Source organism: Oryzias latipes, chromosome 19, assembly GCF_002234675.1.
Source record: "Oryzias latipes chromosome 19, ASM223467v1".
Classification (NCBI taxonomy): Eukaryota; Metazoa; Chordata; class Actinopteri; order Beloniformes; family Adrianichthyidae; genus Oryzias; species Oryzias latipes.
In genome coordinates this window covers 9,149,160-9,175,987 of record NC_019877.2, presented here as the reverse complement: position 1 = coordinate 9,175,987, position 26,828 = coordinate 9,149,160, and the positions used below count along the sequence as shown (strand labels likewise).

Below are 26,828 nucleotides of genomic sequence, written 5' to 3'. Positions count from 1 at the left end.
AAAAAAAAAGGAGATACACAGCAATGAACGACGTGCGGTTCCTTGAAATGACCACAAGGGGGCAGACAGTTAATTGGATTTAATAAAGTTGTGGCAGCAAGATTCAAACGCTTCAAATAAAGATAAAACTTTAAACCAAAACAGCTTTTAAGTGTAATGAATTCATAAATTGATTTAAAAAAAACTAATAGATTTCACATCAGCTTAAAAAAAACCATCATCATCAACATTAGAAGCGTCAAAAAAGGCAATAGAATCTTTGTTGTAAACAGTTTTATTTTAAAAACAGTAAAAATATTTAGATTCAGATCAATTTCTCTAAACATTATTATATTTAAAAACCTATGGAACAAGACATTTAGTCACAACAGAAGAAACAAAGAAATGTCTGATTGTTGTAGACTAGATGAGAGGTCCTCAGAGACCCTGCACCTCCCACAGCAGGATCTCATTAAAAGCCACGGAGAAAAGGAGTGCCCCGGAGGGGGAGAAGTGGCACGTCTGCACCGAGTCGCTGTGTTGACAGAAGTCCTGAAACACGCCACTGGTTGACTTAATCAGCTTCAGCACTCGCTCTAACAAAAGATCAGGTATGCAGAGAAAGATTTTTCAAAACACAAAGCGAATGTGGGATTTTACAGAGAGATGGGTTAAAACAGCATTTCTGTTTACCTTTTGATCCCACGGCAACAAGTTGACTCTTGGATGAAAGGCTCATGCATGAGACCCAATGGGGCAGGCTGATCTTTTTTATGATCTGCGGCCAAATCAAACAAATGATGAGATTTCCTGACAGCATCTGGTCCTCACAGGCTCAGGAGACCAAAAGCGCATTGGATGAAAAACAAAAATAGACTGAACGTCATTACCTGTTTTTTTGACAGGCTGTAAAACAGCAGCTCTTTCTCTACTCCGTATCCAGTGTAGACCACCAGACTGTGATCTTCAGGGGAGAAGGCAGCAATGCTCGGTGGCAGGCAATCATCCTGCAATGCCAAAACATTTGAAGGTAAAGGCTGAAAGATATTTACAGTTTTTCTTTGTATTTATTTATTTGTCCCAAATTTGCAAAATACTTTTGACAAAAGCACATTAACAGACTATTGAGAAATTTAAGATTATAATAAAATATGTAAAAAAAGATTTTGATATGAATCCTTCTACACTGTTTACATTTAAATGCATGTTTAAGAGAGACATGAATTAATTATTCTCTTTACAAGCAGGCATGCAGTATAGAAATGACATATTTGTGAAGCTGAACATTATGAATACATTTTCCTTGAGAATTGTGCAAAATGAAGGATTTTAAACAAAGTTCAATAATTTTAGTTCATAAATTAAAAAAAAAATGGCTGCTGGATACAATCCAAATGCAGATGGTACCTGAGAAGGAGCTGGAGCAGGAAATGACAGCCAGTCCAGAAGGTCACATTTCTCCTTTATCCAGTCAGCAGCCCAAACGCTGACGCGCCTGTCTGCACCAGCAGCCAACCACAGTTCATTTCCCTCCAGTCCAAACTTCTTACACTAATGAAGTAAAGGAAGAGGAGGAAAACCTTTGAGTTACAACCACTAACAGCTTTTCATTCTGTGTTTATCAGCTCCTTACACTTTAGCTGAAGATGTGTAATAAAGTAAAAAGTTCCACGATGTCACAAAACGAGGCAGTGCAGCAATACTAATGACAGATTTAAGGAGATAAAGATACATTTATTTGATCAAAGCAACAGTTTTGGTAAATGCATTTTGATGAAAATGTAAGTAATTTGAATTCTTTCACAATTTTGTGAATCCCATTCAGAACTAAAGTCTATTAAACTGAAACGTTCCTTTGAAATTAAACAAGATGGAGACGAAAACCTAAGTGATGAAACAAATCTCCTCCATTCATACATTTTCTGAACCCGCTGAATCCCGTTTGGCGTCCTGGGGTTGCTGGAGTCTATTCCAGCGACTGTTGGACGCAGGCAGGGTGAACCCTGGACAGGCTGCCAGTTTGTTGCAGAGCCAAATACTCACCACCCAGGAACCATTAAGAACCTTCAATCAATTATGAAGCATTTTTTTGAACGATGGGAAGAAGCCAGAGTTCCTGGAGAAAATACTACCAGTACTTCTAACCACTACACCCCTTCTTAGTAGTGCCAATATGTATTTTTATTCACTAATAAAAAATAAACAATATCCCTTTTGATCTCCTTTATCAATGTTAACTTTTGTATCTGCTGACCTGTTCATTCACACATTGCACTGTGGTGATTGTTGCTCCTTTGTGGTCCCTGATGACGCGCAGAGTCGCTCCACTTGTCGGGTTGCTAACAGCCACCAGGCCGTTCTTTCCTGCTGACACGATCACATGACCTGATGGAGGAGCAAAGACGGAGAAAACCTTTATTTATTATTAAACTGCTGATATTGACATTAAAAAAACAACTTCACTTGCATTTTTATTGCATTTTAGTTTTGTTTTTTACAGTTTTAATTTATTGTAACATGTTTGACTCGCAATGAGGTAATAAGTTATGAGGAAAGTGCTCAAAAAAGGTTTTGGAAAGAAAAACATAACAAAAGGACAAGAAAATACAGTAACATTTCAGCTCAAATACGACAGCGCCTTGTTTCCCTTCTCACCATGAGCAGAGTACTGGATGGCAGTGACAGCCACCTGATGAGGATGCATCTTTATTTCCATCTCTGTGGAAGCGAGCTGGAAGATCCGTAGGGTCCCATCGCCGTATCCTGCAGCTACACGCGTGTGGTCTTTGATCGAAGCGGGGCTCCAACAAACACAGCCACAGGCCTGATGGAGATACATGTTCAGAAAACACTCATTTGGGAACCACTTTCAGGCCTAAAATGACTTTATAATAGAAAGTCTGATGTATTTCCTTCTTTTTTGTCCATCTGTTTATTTTTGTGCTTGTAATTAAACATATTAGGTGTAAATCTTGTTTGTTACCTGGTTTAGCACCTGAAACTGCACCACCAGTTCGTAGCTGTGGGTTGTCCACACCCTCACGCTTCCATCCTCACTACACGTGGCAAAGTGGCTCTCATCAAAGCTGAATACAGCATCGTTCACCTGTGTAGAAGACAACGTGCAGAGATAAAGCCTACCTCTGTTCATTCTCCTACCTCAGAGATAAACATGCTGGTGGCACGGATTCCTCGGCCACTTGCTGCTTCCAAAAATGTCCTTTTTGTTACTGTGATGTTTACCTTGGCTTTGTGCCCGCTGACTAAACGGATGGCGCTATTGTCCGACCAGTTGATGTACCAAAGGGTCCCTGCTGTGGTGCCGACGATGCCCATGTCCATGGTGTTGTCAAATGCCGCGCTGATCGTCGTGCCGTCCAGCATTATCTCTCGCTCCACCGAAATCGTTTCCCTGCTTGAAAAATAAAAATAGAAAATCACATAAATAAAGTCAATCTTGATATTAGAAACATGTCATTTATGGCAATTACAAAGTGTAAGTTAATGTGTTTGTCATATAAAAATGCAGCTGCTTTGGATTTCACTAATATTTGCATAATAATTTACACTATATAAAGTAAAACTGGCATAAAAGCCATATGTTAAGAGTTAAAACATACCAAAATATCAGTTAACAGTTATACTTGTGGTTACACCTTCAGGACCATTAAAACAGTGATTTTTTTTATAGGGGCAAATTCCATAAAAGCCAAAAAATGAAAAAGACATTCCATCTAATAAACTAGTGTTTTAAATACACCAGACAAAAATCATTAAGAAGTTACTGAAGAGTTACGCCCGGGTGGCAAATGTGGCTCAAACAGCAGGGGGGCTGTAAACTGGCACTTTAAGGTTCTGCTCATGTATTTAGCCATCAGCAACTAAAAATACTTGACTAAATTAAATCATTAGAGTTCTGATGAACGTGTTAAAGTATTAACAATTCAGTGATAAAAAGAGTTTCAAAGTTAGACTACTTGAGTTTTTGTAGCTTTCTATGAAAAACTTTGAAATCGAACTGAAGTCATTCGTCCCTGGAGTTGCCGTTGTACGACTTAAATCAGTGAAATCTATTAAACCTATTTACGTTTTTTTTAAACAGAAAAACGTAAAAAAAATGATATTTTGACATGTACTATATAAAACTAAAATTTCATTTTGATTTCCGGAAGTTACTTTTGTTTTCTAAAACGTTTCCTTTTTATTTTTAGTTTCGGTTTTTTAGAATTATGTCTTAGTTTCTGGGATTTTTGCATTGATTTCTAAAATGTGATTTTTTTCTTTTAATTTTATTTGTTTTTCTTTTTTAATTGTTGTTGTGATCTTTAAAAACCCCTCTCCAATGAAAATCGTGTTTTTGTATTAAAATTGTTGTGAACCAGGAACAGACAAAAATAGTAATAGGGGCACTTAAACAGGGCTTTCCGCAACAGGGAGGGGAAGAGGGGACGGGGTTGCACCAATAGTCCCACTCACAACTCAGAGGCGAATTTCTAATTAATGACTGCCGCTCTGCAGGAACTATGTCATAGGAAAAAAACAGGTTTTGTAATTTTGGCTAATAGTGGAAAATCATAATTAAGACCAATGGGAATGTTGTGAAAACAGCTCAAAAGATGATTGCTGTGGGACTTCAATGGAGTGTTTTAAGAAAAGCAACTAAGATCAAGAAGGAAAACTAAAATCTAAGGAACTTATCTAATAGAACATAAAAGGCAAAACTTAATGTGCTCACAATAATTTAAAATAGACTTTTTTCCCCACAGATTTGATCGTCTGGATGTTAATTTCTAAAAATATAAGAATATCACTGCTATTTGCTTTTAAATTAGATTAAATCTTCAGTCAAATTCAGTAAAAATCTCCAGAATGCGTCTCAAAATACCTCATATAATAAAAGCTTTGCACACATGTAACAATAACTAAATATCTGGATAAGAACTAAAGACTGACAGATTTATGTAATTGCCTTTTTCCCCAAAAATCATTTTAATGGCTTCTTACTGTTCAACTCTGTTTAGAACAGAAAAGCAATCACTTTTTCAAACTCTGTCCAAAGTCAAAATTTAGAAATGTTCTAAAACACTCCTCACCTGTCTTCAGCACTGCAGGCTTTTTCTTTAGACGTTATTCGCTTCATGGCACCAATGTCCCACACTCGTAATCGGCGGGTGCTGCTACCCGCAAACAGACGATTTCCTCGACAAAGCAGCACGCCTGCATCCACATTTTGACAAAATAATAATGTTGCATGTAGAGAACAGCTGGAAGAATGACGGCACAAATTCTAACCAATCTCATCGTCATCAGCTTCCCAGATTATGAGGCAGGCCTGCGTGTTGGCGTCCCAGGCGCACACATGTCCTCGGTTTGTGCTCGTAAACAGAAAGGGGTCCATGTGGTAGCAAAGAGCTGCAAACTCCACATCCCCAACCTCTGCCGGCGCAGCCATCCTTTGGATCTGCACAAGCAAATTAAAATGTAAGTCTGTGCACAACAATACAAACCAAACACGTATTTTTTGGTTTAAAAAAAAGCAAAAGTGATATCTTTATGGCAAAATAAGAGCCTTTAATCTTCAAAACTCCATTGGAAATGAGGGAAATCTTTATATTTACATTGAAAAAAACTATGAAAAAGACCTTGTTGAGTTTTGAACATTATGAATCTACCTTCAGGTCCACCTCTTGGCCCTGCGTGTAAACGACACAGAAATAAACCCCTTGGCTGCCTACACATGCCATGTGATCAGACGTGAAGGGGCTGAAGGCTGCATCATGGATTGGTCCAGAGACATTTGCACTGGATAACAAATGAAAGTTCTTGCTGCTCCACAGAGCCAACCCAGGTTCTGAGAAGTCTCCTGCAAGAAATCGAGGTACATAAGAACTTAGGAAGGTCAAAATCTACATGGATGTAAAGACAGGAAACATTTTGAATTTAACTCACCGACAGACAGAAAGAAGCGGTCATCTCTAGAAAAAGCGAGACTCTGTACTGCCCCCCTGTGGTATGAAATCGTTGTGCTACAAGCTCCATTCTGAACATCCCAAATGCAGATGAGACTTTTGTCTCCATCACCGCTTCCAGCTGCAGACGCTACGATCTGAGAAAAAACAAACAAACAAACAAACAAAAAATGCAGATGCAAAACTGCCAAGAATCCAAATAACAGATCCAGAAAACTCGAGCGCTGGACATGTTTATGGATTCCAGAGCACCAGAGTGTCTGCCATCCATTTTCAGTCTGGACACTGATGCATCAAAGGATCCCCCCCTCCTTAAAATATGCAGTTGAAACCACTGTGATAGGGCAAAGGTCAGAAAGCCTACTAGAACAAAGCTATCTTCAAAACACCAAACCTTTGATTGTTTTTTTTAATACAATTAAATATTGTATTCTGCAGCAATGCGTGGTTTACCAGCTAGATAACAGAGAACGCAGGGACAATTGGGACACAGTAAGTGATGAGGGCCACTCCATTCTCTCTGAGATATCCATACCTGGTTACAAAGGACAAAAGGCTTTTGAACTAAAGTCCATTTACTCTATTTTCTCCCCGTCCTCTGGTAACGATTCACTGGTGAATTAAATTTTAACAACCACCTTTTTTCCCCCCACAAGCAGCTAAATCCATCAATTCCAATCATGATGGAAACAAACGATGAACTTACATAAGTACCACCAAACAACAAATGGTCCTTTACAACAATTACACTACAGATCTAAATGAAACGTACCTGGGCATCATTTGTGATCGCAAGACAGGAGATTTCCTCGGTGTGTCCCTGCAAATGTCTTTGACTGCCTGTATGAAGGTACTCCACCACCACCATACTGCCACAAGTGTATGCAAATAAGCCTGCAAGAGAAGAAAGAAAACTTATAGGACACAAAATTATCTCAATGGTTTTGTTCAATTAAATTTTAGCTAGGGCTCAGGATGCTACTAATCAGAATTTATGTAAAAACGAAAAAAAGGAACCAAATAAACATCTTTCTGCTGACACGTCAGATGCCGCAATTCTAACATTTTCTAAAGGTTTGTTTTTCTCAAACATGAGGCTAACCTTGGTCAGGGCTCCAAACCATATTATTGCGTCCATTGCCGTTATAACCAATCACTGCTTTCAGCTTGATGCCTTCTTCTCGTGGTTGCGGTGGTACAATGGTCTGGAGCGGATAAAACAGCTAATCAACCACAACAACACATACCGACTGATCACTGAACAAGATGATCCTCACCTGATCAAGATAGGAGGTCTTCAGACGAGGGACAAAGTGCTTGTAACAATCAGGTCGCGCAGGCTTGTTCTGATGCAACTCAGCTATGAAATATTTATAACATGTAAATACAGCATATTTTACTGTTTTAAGTTTTTTTGTTCTGCCAAAAAAAGCATTGGAGCACGTACCTATGTGGGGAGACATATTATTGTCCATGTCTGTGACTTTGAGAAAGGAGACAGCAAGTCTGGAATCTAATCGGTTAAAAGGAAACCCAGGATTGTCTTGCTTATCTTCACAAATAGAAAAGGAACCTAAAGTTGTAGGAGGAAAAAAAAAGGTCAACTTTGGAAACAGTGGACTTCATCTTTTATTCCACTGATTAAACTGATTATGGGAGAAAGTAGCGAGCTATATGAGCAAGACGCTCTTTATGAAACACAAAAAGCAGAGAATTACTGTTGTGTTTTTGCTTAAGATTGTAAGAACAGACTGTGGAAACGTAGATTTTACAAAGAATCTTTAGCCACCTAACAAGTAGCTCAAATGAAATATTCCAAACTTGTTAAAAATCCAACTCCAATCATCATTTGATCTATTTTAAAGGTGTTCCAAGTGGTCTTTTAATTATGATAATGCTGTGTCTAGGCAAAATTTAAAAAAACCTGGGTCGCTTTCTAGGACATAGTTTCTGCAGAGCAGCAGGAGTTCATTGGATATTGGCTTGTAAGGCAGATGAGGGAACTTGTGGCCTGCGCAATGTATTTTCTATTTAACAAATACAATCTTTTTTTAGTGCTTTTTTTCCCCGTCTGCCTTTGATTCACAATGATTTGAATAAAGAAATACTCAGAATTGCAATTTTAAGCCTAATTTTCTTTATAGATGTCCTCAATCTTGAAAAAATTCCACAAGAACATGTTATAAACACAATTTTCATTGGAGTGGGTCTTTAACCTCTTTGTAACAAAGTTTCATCAAAGCCATATGGTGCGGTTGTACAGTTTAACAGTTTATGAGATGGTGTCAAATCAAAGGAAAAGGCTTTATAGTTACTTTGAATTTAAGGTACAGCTATATATATACATAGAATATTTCTAAGTGGAAATGTTCAAAGATGAAGCCTTTTTTACAGAAATGCTCGTTGCTGTTTAACTACACTTTACTATTAAGATGCAGGTAAAAGATTAATCAACTAAAATACAAACAACTTGTTACTTTTTTCAAAGTTTAGCTTTTCTAAACAAATCATATATCTGTAGATAAAATGCATAGGATTGAAGTATACCCGCTGGTTCGTCTCGGTTGATGGCACTGAAGTCTAGCCTTGGTGGTGAAGAGGGGAAGGGAGCCTTCTGTCGAGGCATCCCATTGGACAGTCGCAGTGCGTTCATACTCGTGTCTAGTAATACCCAGAGGACCAGAAAAATAAAGACGTGCGTCTTTATTTATAACATCCCTAAAAACCTGAAACCTGAGAGAACTTACCTGCTTTCTGAGAGGATGTGTGGCTTGCTTTGAGACAGGACCTGTGATGCAAAAACTTCTTATTTAGTAAGAAAGACCTTACACGTTCAAGGTTAAGGTTCACAGTATTGTTTATTACTTGGCGTCAGCTGGAGAGTCCCGAGGACTTGCCAAAAAGTCCCACAGAAAAATGGCGTCTCCCACTGAGACCACTCCCATCTGGTCAGGGGTGAAACCGACCTGGCGGATGGGCTGACTGTGACCTATGAACATCTGAGACAGACGCGCTTTAAGTGTCTTCAAACTGAAAAAGGATGTGTCAAAGTGGACCAAGGAAAAAACTGGCTGTGGACAATCTAAGATGTCTCATTGTTAAATAGTGTCTACCTGTGAGTTATTGTGGAGCGGCAGGTTGTAATCCCACACTTTCACAGTGTTGTGTCCAGCTGTCAGCAGGAATCGGCTGTCTTCATTCACACTTAGGGATGAGCACTGGTGTTTATGCACATTGGACACCTTTTTAGGAACAGAGATCTCGTGAGGAAACATTATTCTGAAATATACTGATTTAGTGTGGACAAAAAAAAAAATAATCAAACTTTCTGAGGTTTTTCCAGTCCTGTCAGGCTCTTCTAATGGAATTTCATACAACTCCTGAATGTTTCTCAGAAACAAAATCCCTAAACCCTTCTTGTTGGACTGGCTCATAAATGTTTTCAAAGATACACAAGGCAGCTAAATCGAATAAAAGAAATTAAGTTTCCTCCATCTAGAAGGCTGCCAACAAGCCAGTTACCCATTAAGTTTAAAGAGGCTGGTGTGTTACGTTTACTATAGTTACCTCTCGGAGCAGACGGCCGCTCTTGGTGCAAACCCACAATATCTTGTTTGCCGATGTGGCGATAAGTAAATGTTCAGTCGAAGCTGGAGAGAAGCAAACCTTCAGGGCCACATCCAACTGAGGGCTTTCCACATCCAGAATGCTCACGTCTACATGCAGCAGCTGCAGTCGGTGTGTACAAAAACAATGGACCAGAGCTCAAAAGTACTTACAAGCTTAAAAAAGTAAACAACAAAAGAATACTTTCATTTAAAAAAATATATATTTTTGTTAAAAGACCCGCTCAAATCATTCTTTAATATATTTTTAAAGCATTTCCAGTGTTTGTTTTTCTTAATTTTAATTATGATTATCCGTTTATAGCCATCGTTTTCTAGGATAGTTTCTGCAGAGCAGCACGAGTTCATTAGAAATTTGCCTCTGAGTTGTGGGCGGGATCGTTGGTCCAGAGAACCCCGCCTCCTTTCCCCTCCCCATTGAGAAAAGTTCTCTGTTTAAATAGAGCAGGGAGCTTGTGGCCCACCCAGTGCAATTTTTACATTACAAATAAGCTCTTTTTCAAGCATTTTTTTTTTCATTTGTGCCTGATTCACAACGTTTTGAATAAGAAATACTCAGAAATGCAATTTTGAGCTTAAGTTTCTTAATATTTGTCCTCCATCATCAGAAAAATTCCACAAGAACATGTTCAAAACACCAAAAACAAAATTTTCATTGGAACTGGTTTTTAAAATACTGTTGTTACTTTAAGGAAAAATACCTCATCCAGTGACTGTGCATCAGCAATAGTGACTATATTCTGAGAGGGTCCAACAAAAGCGAGGAAGCGGCTGTCGCCGCTCACTGTGAGAGCATCTGGAGCGCGCTCAGTGCCTCGAGCCACAACGTTACCTGGAGATTTAGAAAGAAAAGTCTATCAAGCAATTCATGTATGGATTTGATATTCTAAACCACTATGACCCAAATCCCCCCCAGCAGGATTTAAAATATTTCACTAAAAGAGCAATTTAAATATCAGCTGTCTTGGGTTTTGCAGTTATGCATATAAATCAGGCAAAGTGGAAGCAGTGAAAAAGACATTTTCTGAACTGAGTTGTCTTCAGGACTTTAAGTAATAAAGTCATTTTAACAAAAACAAACTTGATAACATTTGGAAATTTACCGTAGGTAAACATGAGAAAAAACAACTGACACATTTACAGCTCACAAAAGCTGCGAGATTCGCTGAGACGCTACCTACCAAAATAAGAGCTTGAACTGGAAAATACCAGACAAAAAGACTAACTAGAATTTTTTTATATAGGATTAAGGATTTGTTTGATTTTAGCTTCTTTTAGCTGCTCATTTAGTTCATGTTTCTGTGTGACAAGCTAATGTCAGATGGTGTGTGATGTGTTTTTGAATACATACACGCAACTCTGATCACACTGTGGTCTTCTTCTGAGGCATCATAAAGAGCAAGGGAACCTTGAGCATCAGCACTGTGCATGAAATCCCCATCTGGAGAAAAAGCTAAACCGATCACTTCACCTCTGTGCTGCCTGTTGAATACAAAATTGAGATTGTTTTATTTAAGACTCAGCTTTTTAAGTGCCAAAATACCCGCTTTAGAACTAAACAAAAAAACACAATTGACACCCAGGTGTTTCAGGGGTACCTGTGTTCAGCCAGCAGCTTGGCATTAGAAATGTCAAAGACTCTGACGATGCCCGAGGTGAAGCCACAGCAGAAGGTCTGCTCGTGTGGATGGAAAGCCACGGCGCAGGGGCTGTCCTCAGACGCAAAATCAAATAGCTAGACAGAAAAAAATAGGATCGTAAAAGAAAATGCAGGTCAATGTCAGGATGGAACATGCTTTTATCAAAACAAATATTTGGATTCATGTGCTCTGAAAAACAGCTGTCTATTTAAGTAGATTGCTTGAGATTTTTGAAAACATTTTTACTTGTATTATCCCCCTGTTTCAGAGGTAATAATAGTGTTCTTGTAAAGTATATCTATAAAAAATGCCACAGCCTACTGTAACGCATGTGTGAATGCTTTAAGCTGAAAAGGTCTTTGATGAAATTACTTAAATTGCTGAAGGGATTTTGCTTAAGACTATAATAGTTGAAGGGTTTGAAGTTTCTTTGAGTAAAATATTTGAATGACTTTGCAAGGGAAGTTCACTAAAGCAGCAAAAGGACAAAAAAAAAGGTGCCGAAACCTTCAGGTTGCCTGATAAATGATCAAAAAATGAAAATTGCTTAACAACAGGTAACTTCCAGTAAAAATACCAAAAGTGTGTACAAGACAGGAAAAGCTCAGAAGTAGAGAGATCTGTGTTTGTTGTAACCTGATGCAATGAATCCATATTCCATATGCGCAATGTTCCATCGGCTGAGGCTGTAGTTAGATGCCGGCGAATGCCATCCACGCTGAAGCCGAGGACAGTGTCTGTGTGAGACCTCATCAGTGTGCTGTATTCACGGCTGCTGACATCAAGGAAACCCAGGTTACCGGTCGAGGTGACAGCCAGGACTTTTTGGCTGTCCACCGACACTGACACCATGCTCACAGGTCCCTCATGCTCTGAAAAACACAGATATTCCTGCTAGCAACATACTGTTGAAATGTGAGGCTTTCACAATCATATCACGTTGTTTTTAATGTCGGACAATGCAAAAACCTTTGTTCATAGCAAATGTAGACTTTTATTATCGTCTGCTCCTGCCACTCGAAGAATTTGCCAAATTTTGAAGATCTATCCCTCAGAAAAAACAGCTGCTCTTTCTTACAGCTCATGATAAATGAAAATACCTTTATGCGTGTAATTTTATAGACATTCCTATTTCAATTAATAAGCCTATGCTATCCTAGAAATTAAAAGTTGCTGTTACAGCGGCTAAAAACCAAATACACTGCGATAACAACGAGTCTTCTTGTGGAATCCCCTATTTTTTTGCAGTAAAAATCTAGCCCCGCTAACCATTTCTTGCTGTATTTCTGCGGCAAAGCCTGGAAACCTACCAGCCTCTAGGAAGACGGCAGAAAAATCCAGAGGCCAGAGACGCATGAAGCCGTCCTCACAGCCTGTTGCACAAAATGATGAAGATACACTGATGCTGTTGATGGCAATTCCAGGACCTGAGAAACAGACAAAATACAGTCAGGATGGATAAAGTTCTCTGATTTCTCTGGACAGTACAGTTTTAGGTCAACTTAAAATAAACTTGGTGATGACCAGGATGATTGTGAGACGCTTAAATCCTCCTTCAAATTTCAGTTTGAAGGAAGAATAACAAAAAATTCCTCAACTGACCTTATTTCAACCTACCTGTGTTAAAAGTCCACTTCTCCCTGCGGCTGGCGTGCTGCTGTTGTGAAGGTAACAGCCTCCTCATATTTTTAACAGAAACTCGACCATAATCGATCTCAAAAATATGCCCACTCCGACTGCAGGCAAATCTATAGGGAGGGTAGAAACAATCTGTTCCCAACAAATTCAAATTAAAAGTATTATTCTGGTGATTTTTGTGACGCTTTCACCTACAGTGTTCGATCATCAACATGTTTGTGTGAAGCGTTTCCCTCCTCGAAAGTCACGTCGCTGAAGTCCAGCGAGCGATATTCCCCCAGGTCAACTGGACAGGAGCGCAGCGTTCCATTCCGGATTCGCCACAGCCGGATATTATCTCTGCCGCATGAGACCATCCTGGAAATACAGCCTGTTAACTAAAGAGGCTGCATGTGGGCCGTTTCCTTATGCAATGACCTTCTGAGCTGTTCCCAGAGCCCCAGCCTGCACCAAGAATACACCTAAGGACGCCTTCTTCAAAGTGGAGATATCTAAGAACTGCTTTTGTAGTTATATTATATAAAATCTGAGAAGAAAAATACATTTTGGGGGATTAAAATATAGATATTTAACAGTCACAGAGACTTAACATGAACATTTTTGACCAGATATGAATTAGAAGTACAGATCTTTAAAAAAAATATAACGACATTTTTATTGCAAGTAAAGAAAAAGAAGACATGTTTGGTGCACCTTGTGTCATCAAAGAAGGCGATCTTCATGGTGTTGATGTCCACTTCTGTGTGTGCTTTGGCTAAGACGGTCACCGGTCCACCTTTTCTGACGTTCAGAGTGTTCCACACCACAACCAACTGCGAAAAGAGTGGAGAACACTTAGACTAATGACTTCAATCTATATTGTAATTGAAAATATTTTAACTTCAGCTTATGAAATGATGAAGGTACTTACTGTTTTGTTGTGGACATCTTTACCGACTCCACAGAGAACAGCAGCTCCAGACGAGAAGCTTTGAAGTGGGAGAGTATAAATGAGGGGCTGCATGTCTGTTTCAGCACTAGACTGGTACAGATGAATGAAGATGCTGCTTACCTGAGGCAGGATAAAGAATGAGCGTGATTTCTGAACATGGCCAGGCAGTTTCCATTGTGGTAATCCCATACTCGAACTACGCTGTTGTTTCCAGTTTGTGCTGAGGCCAAAACTGTTGTGCTACCATTAAACGTCAGTGCAGAAACCTATGAGGGAAAAGCATCTTCACCTGACGGCCCAAAAACGAACCGAAGCACAGTTTTCAATAAACATCTCTGATTTTGCACCTTATCAGTGTGGCCAATGAAGAATCTCTGCTGGTTAGAGGAGATCTTCATGGAGATGATAATTGCATGACATGGATATACCACTTCACTGCCTGATTTGGTCCACAGGGCCTGCAGCACAAAAAAAAACACTGTACCTACATCCAACCCGACTTTCAGGCAATTTCTTCAAGAATCCCACTCATCCAAATAGATAAAGATTTAACTAAAAAGTCCAAATAAACATACGTGTTTAGTAGAGGCTCCTCCAAAACCAATAATTCGACTGAGCCTGAGAATCGGATCTGGAAGCAGCTTCTTTGGATAAAAGAGACATGAACAGGATTTACAAGCAGCTCTTCTGACGTCCTTAGAAAGGAGACTATTTTTTGTTGTTGTCATTTTTAGCTCTCACCTGCTGTTTGAATCCCTTAGACAGTGTCAGAGAAACAGGTTGTGGAACAGGCGAACAAACCAACTGCAACACAGACAAATCCCACAATTTGTATTGCCTTTGACATGACATAAATGTATCTTTTTATCCCTACAAAGCTCACCTCTTCCTCACTTTCCTCTCCATGAATGCTAAGTCCATCCACGGAATGAACGTACACATGAATTCCACCATCAGTGGCATCAGAAGACGGACTGTATGTTTGCTGCTGTGAATTAGAACTTGCAGATTCTTGATGTTGGAAGTCGTTGTGGACGAGCCAATCCTTTGGATGAGAGGAGACGACCCCCACTTCAGGGACGCTGGAAACCACTGGGGTTTGATTTCTTGTTGGCTGAGAGGAAAACATAAAAAATAAATAAAAAAGCAGACTGATCTACTCTACATTTCATATGGATAGCTAGTGTTCAAAGATACCACATGCAATGGTGGTGAAACAAGTAACATGATTGAATGTCAGAGGGATTTCTTACTAGCTTGGGAGAAGTGATCTGCTGAATAAGGGAAACACGGTCTTGAACTGCTCTGCTGAGGTTGACACAGCGAGAGGCTCCTCTTCCTGGAATGCTTTGCTTTGAAGTACATTCTGAGAGAAGAAAAGAGAAAGTTATTTATCCTACAGTATAACTCAAAACTCGTTTTCTTTGGTTATGTCAAATTATTATAGGGAGAATCAAAACAAATGGAATCTAACATTTATTTGGACTTTAGAACATAGCTTTTGTTTAATGTATAAATAGAAAAAAAAAAGTTTTTTGAGAACACAGAACCGAGCATGGCCAAACATTTTGTTCTCTGAGCGTTCTTGTAGAAATTAAGCAACAAAATCCGAACCTTTTTTTTTTAAATCACTATTGAAAATCTTTTTCAATGGAATAATTTTCCAAAAGAGGTTTGGAAAGAAGAAAGCAACTGTCAAACATCCAAAAGACAAGCAATCCTTATAATAAAATTACATTCAAATTAGAAGCACATCATTATGTTTAAATGCTCAAGTCATATTTACTGTCTATAGCTCCGGGGTTCTCAAAGTTTTTGCAGTGGAGGGCCAAATTAAGACCTCAACATTATTTTGCACTTAATAGATTGCTGTTATTCTTATTATAATTGTTATTTTATAAGCTGCTTGCACTGTGGGGCGAGAGGAAATAATTTCCTCTGTGCTGTATGTCATGTGAATGAAGCATATTTGACAATAAAGCTGACTTTGACTTGACTTTGATTGGGGGCCAATTTTGGCGAAAAAAATTGATCAACAGAAAAAGGTATTTTTAATAACTTTAAGTGTAATTTATACAATTAATCAGGCCCTCCAGATATTTTCCCAGTTGCTGTCAGAGGCTGCTGCCCAGATCTTCTCCTCATTTAGTATTTGTATCATTTGATAGAATTATTTCTTCTAATTTTTTCTTTTGCTCTGGACAAACAATGTCAGCTCCTTTCAGCATACATTCTTTTTACAAACACCCCATCACTTAGGGGCTTGCTTTGCCGGGCCATTTCCAAAGGCGCAACGTAGCTAGCTTCTGTCACAGCTTCACTGGATTTAGCCATTTTGGAAACATTATCTGCTGTGCAGCATAGCCTCGTAGTAGTTGTTGGAGCTCATTGTTGCGCTCCTCGCAGGTAAATTTTTTTATAGGTTTTATGATTTGTAACATAGTGACAATTTATATTGATTTCTTAAAGCATTGCATTTACTTGCTTGCAAATAAGGCACATGACTTTATCCAGCCCTTGAAGTACGACAAATTAAGCATTTGTCCACTTAGCTTGAAAGCGCCTTTTTTTGTTCTCCCCAACACGTTTTTCCTCAAACCGCTCTGGCTTTCTTTTATTGAGGGCCACAAAAAATCTTTTGAGAACCTCTGGCATAGCTCATAAAAGAAGAAAAATATAATAATAGGAGAAAGGGAAGGACAGTATTTTCATGACTCACTAGTCTCTGGATCAGAGTTTTCTTTTTGAATGGAGTTGAAAGGTAACTTAGTGCCCTCTGAGGGAAACCTGGAAGATAAAATGATAACATCTTAATACATTTTTAAACAATATTTAGGTATTTTACCATTTAAAGGCTGCAAATGTATTTGGGCAACTTAAAAATTCACACCTAATGAACTCATCAAACCTTAAAGTGCAAATAATTCTAATCTGAGGAATGTACTTTGATGTTTTTTGGGTTTTTTTTGGAGTGTGCATGGACTGATTTTTAAATAATCTGAGAAAAAAAGAAAAAAGTAAATGCAAAGGCAAGAAATGTCTCTGTATCCATAAAAGTAAGTCACAAACAGTATCCCAAAAAAATTGGGTAAAACTGTGTACTTTATGTGATCGTAGAGGTCATGCCAGGCCGTTCCTTTTGGGACAGGGAAGGACATTTCTCTGGGGATGGGACCTGTTCCCTGCAAAAAGGAGTGACCCATTTGCTTTGCCTCAGTAAAGGAGATTCCTGTTGGGAAAAGGGAAAATGGTTTATTCATAAAATGTTAAGCTGAAAGAAAACTTAGCATAAATGGGGCTTAAAAATTCAGTCAATCAGTGCCAATAGTCTTCTGCAGAAGCAAGTGTGGTGTGGAAAGCTTTGAACTGACAAATATCTTTAAAGTGAGAAAAAAAAAATCTTTTGCGCCACAAAAAGATAAAAGCTTAAAGTCTTTATTCTTACCAGGATCCAGCAGCAAGTCACTTGTAAACATGTTTTTTACATCCATGTTGGCAAATAGTTTGACACTTTTCAGGTGACTGTAGGAGCAATTGAGGTAGAAAGAGAGAATGTCCTGCAGATCCAGCATCAAACAGGTCCAACGCACCGATCCAGGAGCACGACCAACCAAACCTTAAACCCGAAAACGGAAAGACCTGTCAGCAATGCTAACCAAGGGCACAATTAGCTGCACGTAAGCATATTTGCAAAATCACAAGTGCATGTACTTAACCATGCTTTGCAGATTTGGCAGTCGTTTCATAAACGGAACCCTTGGCAGCACCACACACGAAAGGAAACTGAAGCCATGTTGGAGTGAATTTGAACTCTGGAAACATGTTGGAAAAGGAGATGCGGACAATCTGGCCCTCCTGTCATTAAAGTCATAAAAGTCATAAAAAGAAAAAAGTTTGCAGTTACGACAATTCATCATAAATGGAAGCTCATTATTATATATCACAATATTCAAAAATGACTGCTTTAAAAATACAAACAATGAACCTTGTCACTGAATTTCCCATCACAGTAAAAGAATAACAAGTTTTGCTCTTTCTATTTCCTTTAATTTTCACTAGTATAAGAACTTTCCTTTTTGTTGTTTTATGCTTATGAGAATAAGTTAATTAATTAGAAAATTGAAACTTAAAACAGTATTCTACATCAAAAATGTCAAGACCATGCAACAGATTTAAAACTTTTTCTGTATGAATCTTAGCCAAATCTTCTTTCTCTTTCGGCTTTTACCCATCAGGGGTTGCCACAGCTAACAATTCGCATGGTAAACTTGGCAACATTTTACGCCGGATGCCCTTCCTGACGCAGCCTTCTCAAAGCAACCGGGCTTGGGACCGGCACAGAGGTCGAGAAGGGAACAGGGAGCAGCCCGGATTCGAACCCTGGTCTCACGGACGGAAGGCGCCGCAAACCAGCACGAGCTAAACCGGCCCCCATTAATCTTAGCCAAGTACTATACGTTTACCTCAAAAGATATTTAAAAGAATAAAATACTAAAAGAAGAGGGGAAAATTCTCGTTTAAATAATAATGCATCCAGTATCTCACATTAAGGCTCATTATGTGCATGGCATCATCCATTGTCAGGTTTCATACCTTTGAAGCAACATCTATGTGGACCAAGAAATACTTTCCAGCAGAAGGTCTGAAGAGAAGGTAGAAAAAGTGTCCAGTCAGTTCCAGAGATTGTTTGGTGTTTCTGGGGATTAGGATGTAGCTGTTTTCTGGAATAACACCACTGATGCGAAACACTGGACATTTGAGCAACTTGTCCTGAGAAATGTTGAAAACAAAACAGAACAATGACAAACAGACGAAAATAAGGCAAACAAAAGAGGAGAGATTTAATTGAAACTCGAATTTTGTACACAAAAAGTGCATTAAGTTACCCTAAACGTTGAAACTTCTCCCTCTTTGGCTGATTTCCTCCACTCTTCTATCTTGACATGCTTAAAAATGTTGACATAAGGATTCTGCCAAGCTTCAAAGTGAACCACAGACATTTATATTAAAATTTATAGAAGTTATTGTAATAATTCATATTATTATCATTTATGTTGCGCTTGTAGTTTAGTTTTTACTTTAAACACATATTGGTTTACCTTTCGAAGCCATTGGCAGATGCTGAAAAATCCGCCTCTTTTTCGATTAGCAAGCAAGCAGCCACGTAAAAACGGAATCAAACAAGCTTCTCGCTTGTTATAAAAATATTTAAAGAGCTAAACTTGCTTTCCATAACTTTAATGTTTGAGGATTTCTTGTTTTCGTTGTACAGAGACACTGACTTTTGCTGTCGCTTACTGTGTTCTTCCCGCGTCAGCTGCCGCTGTTGCCAACGGCACCATAGTTCGTGTGACGTCATGACGCACAAGAAATCCTTTATGGGTAATGAAGTTTACAAGGAAACACTTCATGAAAGCGAACGTTTCCAGGAAGACTGGAAAGAAAGCGCAATGTTACTGAAATAAAATACCTTGATGTAAGATTAAATAGTATTTTAAAAATATGTTTTAACCATAAACTATAAAATAGAGCAAAGATGACCTGGTTCTAATAAGTTATTGTATGGTTAGACCTTGTTTTACCACTATGAAATGATGAATTCTCACCTGTTTTGTCAATTACGATACCCTTGGCAAAAAAAAATGTACATTTGAAGTTAATTAAGCATACTTCAGTATGATTATGGCAAGCTCACTGACGTTTAGAGTATATCAAAAGGACACTTTAAGTATACTGCCTCACTTTTAATATAGATGAAGTATATTTGTAGTACACTTAAATACCCTACTTTTTGCTGAGGGTCTTCTCCTATTCACTACTGACTTCAATCATAAATAAGCAGTTTCACTTCTTTCTACAAATAAAAACATTTGAAGAAAGATTAAGTTTTACTTTTTGCACAATATTACAATGTACAACTCATATTTTACATTGGCATCAGAATATAAAGATTGAGAGCATCATTTGCAGAGGAACAATGAACAACGTCTCAGTCTGAGTTTGTATTCACAACGTGAGGGAGCAGCTCCACTGGGTCTTTAAGATGGATGAGGAAAGACACCAGCATTGCTGCAGATGATTGCCCAGAGTCATCTTGATCCCTGCACTGCAGTGAGCTTTTTGTATTTTCCTCAAAAGGAGAATGCACTAAGGTAACATGCAGCTGTGGAGACACTGCCTGATGCCGGACAAGCTGTGAACTATAAAGAGTTGGTGAACCATCTGGAAAAGCTCTGACAGCTGAAATAGATGACCTGTTTCTATCTGGAACTGTGGCAACAAAGAAGGTATCTGCTTGAGATTCAAGAGGTGCTAGTCACTGTCCACAGCATAAAGTTCCTGTCTTTGTCTTCCATGTGCAGAATTTTCTCCTCATTTCTGTTTGCACCTGCACCAAGAGTCAGAATAAGCACTGTTAATGGTTGTAAGCATTTCATGTAAAGCATATGTAAAATGTTTACAAGTTATGTTTTCATAGAAAATATCAGCTTTGCAATCAAAAAAAAGATTAGATTGATTAACCAACTTCAAAATGTATAAAAAGAGAGAAAGGTATGAGAGAAGATTGAATTACTTTTCTTATAAATTGACCCTTGGACTAACTCCAAGTCAAATTGTAAGAAATTCATTCATTACTTTCATCTTACTGCTAATAAATCCACTTTGACAGTCTTTCTATTAACTTTTTTTTTTTTGGTAAAACAGCATAATCTGTGTGTTCTCTTTTAAAATCTCCCTAAATTCATCTCTTGATCTTTTTTTAAAGTGTTGCCAGTGGTCTTTTAATTATCGTTGTGCTGTTTTTAGACAAAAAAAAAAACAAAAAACTGTCGTTTTCCACTATATAGTTTCTGCAGAGCTGGAGTAGTTCATTAGAAATTCGCCTCCAACTTGTGGGCAGGACTATTGGCGGAGAGTAAGCCCACCCCTTCATCCCGACATCCATCTGTTAACTCTCTCTCCTGCTAGCTCACAGCCCATCACACCCTCAACTTAACAAAAGCGATGCAACAAGAATTGTGAGCAATATCGGAGGTATCCAGCCATACATGTATGAGCCAGATTGTTGTGCATCAGATACCACACAGATGTCAGCTCAGATGAGGAAAACGTACATGGAACTAGTCGTCTACAGGTGGATGCATCTGAATTTAGAGGAGCAGGGAGCTTGTGGCTTGGCGTAGTAGCTTGCTTCTACGCCACACTTACAAGCTTTTTCAAACAGGATTTTTCTGTCTGCTCCTGATTCAGCACAATTTTAATTAAAGTAATACTTAGAAATGCAATTTTAAGCTTAATTTGTGTCCTCCATCATCAGAAAAAACCCACAGGAACATGATTTTTATCTGAGCGGGTATTTAAAATAACATTCAATGAAATGACCAACCTCTTTATTTGCAAAGCAGTAGAGAACAGCGACCAGAAAACCCTGCAGAAAGTTTGACAAAAGTCATGGTGAGTTCAGCCAAAGTGAGCTGCATCAGTTTTGCTGGATCAAATGAGACTGGGTACATACTGAACAATAAAAAGCATTCAGCCGCAAACCCACTTGTACCAACCTGGAACGAACTTATGAAGAGAGTGAAGAAGACTTTTGTAAAGCGAAGAACCCCCGTTGTCTGCTCATCTGTCACAAACAAGAAAATCACCTCATGAATCCCAAAGAGAGGAATGAGAGTAAGAGTAGCCTTGGCGAGCCTGAAGAGATAATTTAAAGAAAGAAAAATGTTGTCACGACATAAGGCAGCTTGACTTTCATTCATTATTTTAGATGTAGACTCAGAACAATGCTTTGAATGTATGGTTAAGGAAAAAAGAAAGACAACTTACCGAACTTTGTAATCTGGGTATCTTCTTTGACGGCTGGCTCTTAGTTTGGAAAAAATGACTCCAAGGATCCTTATAAAGACCAAAAAATTAACCTGTTGACCAAAAGCACATCTAAATTACTGCATGAACACAAAACAATCATCTTTTTTTTTTCTTCTAATCCATTTTATCTCTTTCGAGGTCACGGGGCTGCCGGAGCCTATCCCGGCCACTTATGGGCGAAGGCAGGGGGACAAAACAATTGATTTTTAATTATGAAGAACAGATGATCAAATATATTGTAATGATCCTGCCCATTGTGGGAGTTAGGTTTGGCTCTGTTGGTGTTACACCATGAGTGAGTGGGTTATTTCCAGGCATGACGTTTTCAGTGTTGTTCAAAGTTGGTGTGTTCTCTTCAGTACTAAAAAGGTCTATTAAGTGGATTTGCTGAGGATGTTGGACTCTCCCATCATGTTGTGCCTCCTGAACATCCAGCTGCTCGGGTCTGTGTGGTGTATGAGACATGCACCAGTTCAATCTTATGGTGGTAGGTACCAGCACTGTGCTAGTCAACATTGTTGAGTTCTGCTCCATTTAGACCTATGCAAGGCTAATAACCTACCTATGCTAACAACATTTTATAATTGGCCTCATTGGAAAACTAGATAATTTTTCTGGGCATTTTACATAAAGCCTTTGTAGGAAATCATATAGAGCTTTGTCACAAAAAGTGCAAGAGAATCGATCACACTTATTACCAGCTGAGCAGACATTGGTTCAATGGAACGACAGCTAAGCTCAACTAAATTTTGTGTTGGAGCAAAGAAAAAAAAGAAACTGATCAAATCTAACATGCAAACATTCATTGAAATGCTTTACAATTGTATTACACCACAGAATATAAAAGAAATATTTAAATATAATGACTTAATTTTATTCTTTATAGAACAGAAGTCAAATTAGTGCAATAATACCCTTTGAGTTTTTTATGCTATAACATGTTCTTTAGGTGTGTCCTAATTGAAGCTTTAGAAGTTCATGATAACATATGTCCATGCGTGCATTACATAGAATTCTTTACCAGTGAGGCAAAAAGAATTGGAAAACGAATGATCCACCACAAGTTCATGTTTTCATTAGCACCCCAACATCTATAAGGAAAAAGCGTAAGTTACTTTTTTGTATAGGTGTCCACAAATTACATTTATGACAGGAAACTTACTCCTTGTTTTCTTTCAGTAACTTCATCACAGACCAGGGAATCACAAACAGAAGTGGTGTTCCTGAGGTAAGAACATTAAAGAGTTCACTGGTCAATGATTCAGGTGCTTTAAAAAAAACAGTATTTGTTTCCATGGTATCTAGAAAGAAGTGGCACAGCCTCACAGCAAGAATCAACGGTTGCTTTTTCAGGTACTGCTTAGCCTTTTCCAACTTTTTCCATTTTTGCAACATGCTTGTTATCATTACTGTAGAAAACGTTATCAAAAATATCAATACAAGTTGCTGTTTGACACTAATGGGAAACAGAAGGCTAAGGGGGTCGTGTTTCTCAACTCCAAACTATAATCAGATGTTGACATAAAAAAATGACAGGAAACTTACCCCAACCGAGAAAGAGGTAGGGGAGGTATTTGGTTTTGTCCACGAGCACAGAGGAAATAAGTACAGAGTACAAATAAATCGCTTCTCCAAAAAACCAAAAGTGATTCGCCAGAACACAGTACTGCATCATCACCTGTGCTGCCCTACAGCCAAAAGCAGCCTACAAGAAATAAAGACAGAACTAAGTAGGAAAGATGAGTACTAATGTTTTAAAATAGAATGAGACTGGGTTGTTTAAAACTTAGTTTATCCAAATGAAACATCTGCAATTCCTTTATAATTTTTTTCCCCAGGAAAAATCTCCACCGTAATTTCAACAAATACCTTATGGCTGAGCATTTCGCTCACGTCCACCTGTTGTATGATTTCTCTCCCCCAGTGACGATCCAGCATTGTGTCCTTTATAATAACAGCCATAGCTCGCAGGATAAAAGATAAGAAGAGGTTGGCATGAATGTAATTTCTGGTGCAGTGCAGTTTCCTGTAGAAAGACACGATGATAGCAAAGTCTTGCCGTTAACGGTAGGAAACAGAATGTATCAATATTTTTATTGTTTTTTTTAAATGAAAGCTTTAAACACATAAAAAAATAAGCTCACAATTTTGTTTAAACATGCATTTTAATTCTGAAGAGTTACAATTTATGTTTTGAATTATAGTTTGCAGCATTTTGATATTGATTCTTACCTAATGCTTAACAGGATAATGAGAGCTATTGAAAGTGTGGAGAGAGACATGGAATAGCCCACAGTGTACAACATCCTGAAGCTCACCAACAACTGCTTGAACCAAATCTGAAAAACAAGATTCATTTCAGAAGATCCCAATAAAACAGATGTAGGATTGACAGAAAACAATCATCAATTGCTTTTCGTTGTTGTTTGAAAAATATATTTGTGTGGCAAATATGGATCTGGACCAGTTTTCTTTGGTTTATTCTTTAATCCTTTGGTGCAGATTGATACGCATCAAGCTCAAGACTTAACTTAATTTATCCTTTGTTTTACCTGCATGCTAAAAAATTTCTTTTCTGAGTACAAAAGTCTTTTGTCTTGCAGTTCTCCACCAGCTCTATGTATATGTTGCAGGAAAAGTAAGGTCCCTCAAGGACCCTTTCAATGCCCCTTTGAGGCTTTTTTTGTTTGAAGTAAAACATAATTTCTATAGTATTCATTTGTTATTATTAAAGTTTTTTTGAGAAACAAATGTACTTTCTGATTGACAAAAAAAAATTATGTATTTACTATCATTTGTATTTATAAAATGAGTTGAAAGCCTCACTGGTTTTATTGCCAAAATATTACAACTTTCAATATTTCAACAACAAAAAAAAGCTCTAAATGTTAAGTTGCTTTTGTTCTTGGCCTTACCTCACTAGAAACCACTTCTTTTTCCTCTTCACACTGGCTCAAGTCCCTCCACACCTGCCCACTCCCATCCTTCACCCATTTTCCGTTAAAACCACATAGCCTGCTCACAACACCTTTGGACACTGGAGAAGAAACGCTCAACTTTGAAGTCATTATTACTCCCAATTAGTGTCACTCAGTTCTCATACTTGAAGTAACAGTAACTCGAATAAGACATTTGTTCACAATACAAATATGCATGTATTTAAGGCAAATTAGAACATGCAAAACAGTAGTTTTATTTTTGCATAAACGGAAAACAGGATGTTTTTAACATGAATTAACTTCGGAAAAGAAGGGATTGATATGAGGGCTGACACAAGTAAGCACCATTATCACTATGAACAGCAGATTTATAGCTTAGAAAAAACTTAATAAAGACACAAATCGCATGTGTAAAAAATGTAGCTTCAAATAAATGCACTATACCTCAGTACAATGCTAGAAATGTTGAGCGGGATAAATGACAGAAACACATTTCTATTTTTGTCTGTTGCGGTTACCTTTGTCATACCAGGGAAGGTAGTATGGACATGAGATATTGACCATGTAGCCAGCAGGGGTATCTGGCCAGCAGGCATATCTGTCAAATGTCCTGTTACAGTACAAGCCCCCTGGAAAAAAAAGAAAGTAAAGTTTGACTGTTGCCATCATGTCATCATTTGTTTTGTCAAACATTTTAGCAATAACCTTGACATAAAATTCAGTACAGGACAACAATTGTTTAAAGTAAAACGAAACCAATCTGTTTTTAGAGTTTCTCTACCTAATGAAAACCTCATAAAGAAATTTCAAGATACATTTTTATTTGTGTGTATGGAGTATTTCAAATTCTATTTGGAGACCACCTATGAGTGAACGTTTTCTGTACCTTGAGGCAGAGGCTCATCTTCAATCATTTTGGCGCAGTCCTCTTTATACTGTAGCCATTTTCGGTAAGTCTCTTCCAAGACTTTCCCACTCACCATCCCCGGCTGCAAATATATGTTTTCTCAAGTAACCGGATCAAACGTAAACCAGTCATTACATGAAAAATCATTTTACATTCTATTCAACTAACCTTTAGAAGTTTGAAAAATAGCAGGGAGATTGCAGCGATCAGGTTGAGTTTTCTGTCCATCATTGAAGAATGTTTCTTTTTGGAAAAAAAGAGAGTTATCAGAATAATACATTAGGAGTTAGTAGTTGCAGTGTATTCAGTTAGAAAAGAGGTTGTTTTCAATCATAAATTATTTCATTCACAAACAAAGAATTATTACAATTTCCACATAAAGCAGAACCACTCAAAACTGTGTTGGTTCAAGCAGATGATTCTTCATCGCAAAAAAAACGTTTTAAAAAAAGTGGCTAAACTTCCTTTCTTCCATTATCATTGACAAAAAATAACCCTGGTGGAATTAAAAGAACCAACAAAACAAACAAACTAAACAAGTTGATATGTTTTGTGGCACTTAATAATATTTTGTTTTTCAGTTAAAAAGTTTTTTTTCCAATTTTTAAAAATCTTTTGGCTTAGAGACATTTTTTGTGTTTACAACATTATTAAAAATGATTTTGCATTTCATTTTTTTCTGCAGATAGGATAGCAAACATAAACAAAAAAAGTCCAATGGAGACTAGTTATTAGACTTCGCTTTTTAAGCCACAACAAACAGCCATAATTAGGAACGTTTTAAAGACCATGCTGTTTTATAGCTCATTCAAGGAGGATTTTGAGATAATTTTTTATTTTTACACCTACTTTGCAAAAGCTCTTTGAATCACTAACTTACATTCTAATTTTATATTTAATTATGCATTTCTTTGTTATTCCAGGTGTTTAATGAAAATACAGAAGTTTTAATAGCTGTGTTTTGAGTGGCTGGATGGCTCAGACGCACAATTGCCTAACTGGAGGGCCTAAGTCTAGGTCTCCCTGTGCCGGAGCCCAGCCCAGATTGTGGCAGGGTTGTGTCAGGAAGAGCATTAGGTGAGAAAATCTCTGCCAACTACATGTGCAAATCAGTAAAAGCTAATTTGCTGAAAGGTGAACAACAGCAACATGATAGTTAGGAAGTCACTTGTCTGGCAGAACAGTGATTATTCTTTACAATCCAAATGTCCTTGAAGATTTCTGACTGAGGAGGAACATCCTACATATACGAAGGTGACATTTAAGCAGTCTAAAACTATAGCCCAAGTGTGCTAAAGTTTGTCATTCTTCCAAGTTCTGCAAGTAC

General features: G+C 38.0%; 2 protein-coding genes across 6 annotated transcripts; both read right to left on the bottom strand.

The window, feature by feature from the left end:
- Window positions 1-64: 64 nt before the first annotated feature.
- wdr90 (WD repeat domain 90) lies at window positions 65-19,137 on the bottom strand. 5 transcript variants are annotated; one of them, XM_011488141.3, is made up of 43 exons: window positions 18,883-19,137; window positions 18,670-18,761; window positions 18,377-18,553; window positions 17,500-17,638; window positions 17,229-17,399; window positions 16,886-17,012; window positions 16,503-16,570; window positions 15,037-15,149; window positions 14,667-14,897; window positions 14,525-14,587; window positions 14,359-14,427; window positions 14,131-14,241; window positions 13,904-14,049; window positions 13,763-13,820; window positions 13,546-13,664; window positions 13,048-13,209; window positions 12,832-12,962; window positions 12,525-12,641; window positions 11,851-12,086; window positions 11,173-11,309; window positions 10,926-11,056; window positions 10,276-10,406; window positions 9,516-9,677; window positions 9,062-9,190; window positions 8,814-8,947; window positions 8,696-8,736; window positions 8,496-8,609; window positions 7,396-7,521; window positions 7,226-7,308; window positions 7,051-7,153; window positions 6,721-6,842; window positions 5,929-6,085; window positions 5,652-5,842; window positions 5,272-5,440; window positions 5,073-5,196; window positions 3,223-3,394; window positions 2,963-3,085; window positions 2,635-2,803; window positions 2,234-2,364; window positions 1,387-1,530; window positions 870-986; window positions 673-757; window positions 65-575 (listed from the first exon to the last, which is right to left on the bottom strand). In XM_011488141.3, exons 1-43 carry the CDS (start codon window positions 18,893-18,895, stop codon window positions 418-420), a joined length of 5,496 nt encoding a protein of 1,831 aa, XP_011486443.1. In that variant the 5' UTR covers window positions 18,896-19,137; the 3' UTR covers window positions 65-417. The 5 variants fall into 5 exon arrangements, with proteins under 5 accessions (XP_011486443.1, XP_011486445.1, XP_020567837.1 ...); XM_011488143.3 differs by having other exon boundaries at window positions 3,223-3,391; XM_020712178.2 differs by having other exon boundaries at window positions 14,359-14,424.
- A 948-nt stretch (window positions 19,138-20,085) lies between these two features.
- LOC101165511 (glucagon receptor-like) lies at window positions 20,086-25,577 on the bottom strand. Its single transcript, XM_023949790.1, has 10 exons — window positions 25,481-25,577; window positions 25,113-25,223; window positions 24,571-24,692; window positions 23,888-23,994; window positions 23,525-23,681; window positions 23,201-23,360; window positions 22,818-22,878; window positions 21,614-21,682; window positions 21,333-21,481; window positions 20,086-20,171 (listed from the first exon to the last, which is right to left on the bottom strand). The coding sequence occupies exons 1-10, from the start codon at window positions 25,575-25,577 to the stop codon at window positions 20,086-20,088; spliced, it is 1,119 nt and encodes a 372-aa protein (XP_023805558.1).
- Window positions 25,578-26,828: the final 1,251 nt, after the last annotated feature.

Excerpts from the sequence above, each read along its gene's own strand:
- wdr90 (XM_011488141.3), bottom strand. Across the intron at positions 14,050-14,130 it reads TCATTGGCCACACTGATAAG|GTTTCTGCACTGACGTTTAA; the intron begins GTGCAAAATCAG and ends TTTCCCTCATAG. Across the intron at positions 3,086-3,222 it reads TCAGCGGGCACAAAGCCAAG|GTGAACGATGCTGTATTCAG; the intron begins GTAAACATCACA and ends TCTTCTACACAG.
- LOC101165511 (XM_023949790.1), bottom strand. The coding sequence starts at position 25,577 with ATGGTGAGTGGGAAAGTCTTGGAAGAGACTTACCGAAAATGGCTACAG. Across the intron at positions 23,361-23,524 it reads GCGAAATGCTCAGCCATAAG|GCTGCTTTTGGCTGTAGGGC; the intron begins GTATTTGTTGAA and ends TATTTCTTGTAG. Across the intron at positions 21,683-22,817 it reads TTACTGAAAGAAAACAAGGA|GATCCTTGGAGTCATTTTTT; the intron begins GTAAGTTTCCTG and ends GGTCTTTATAAG.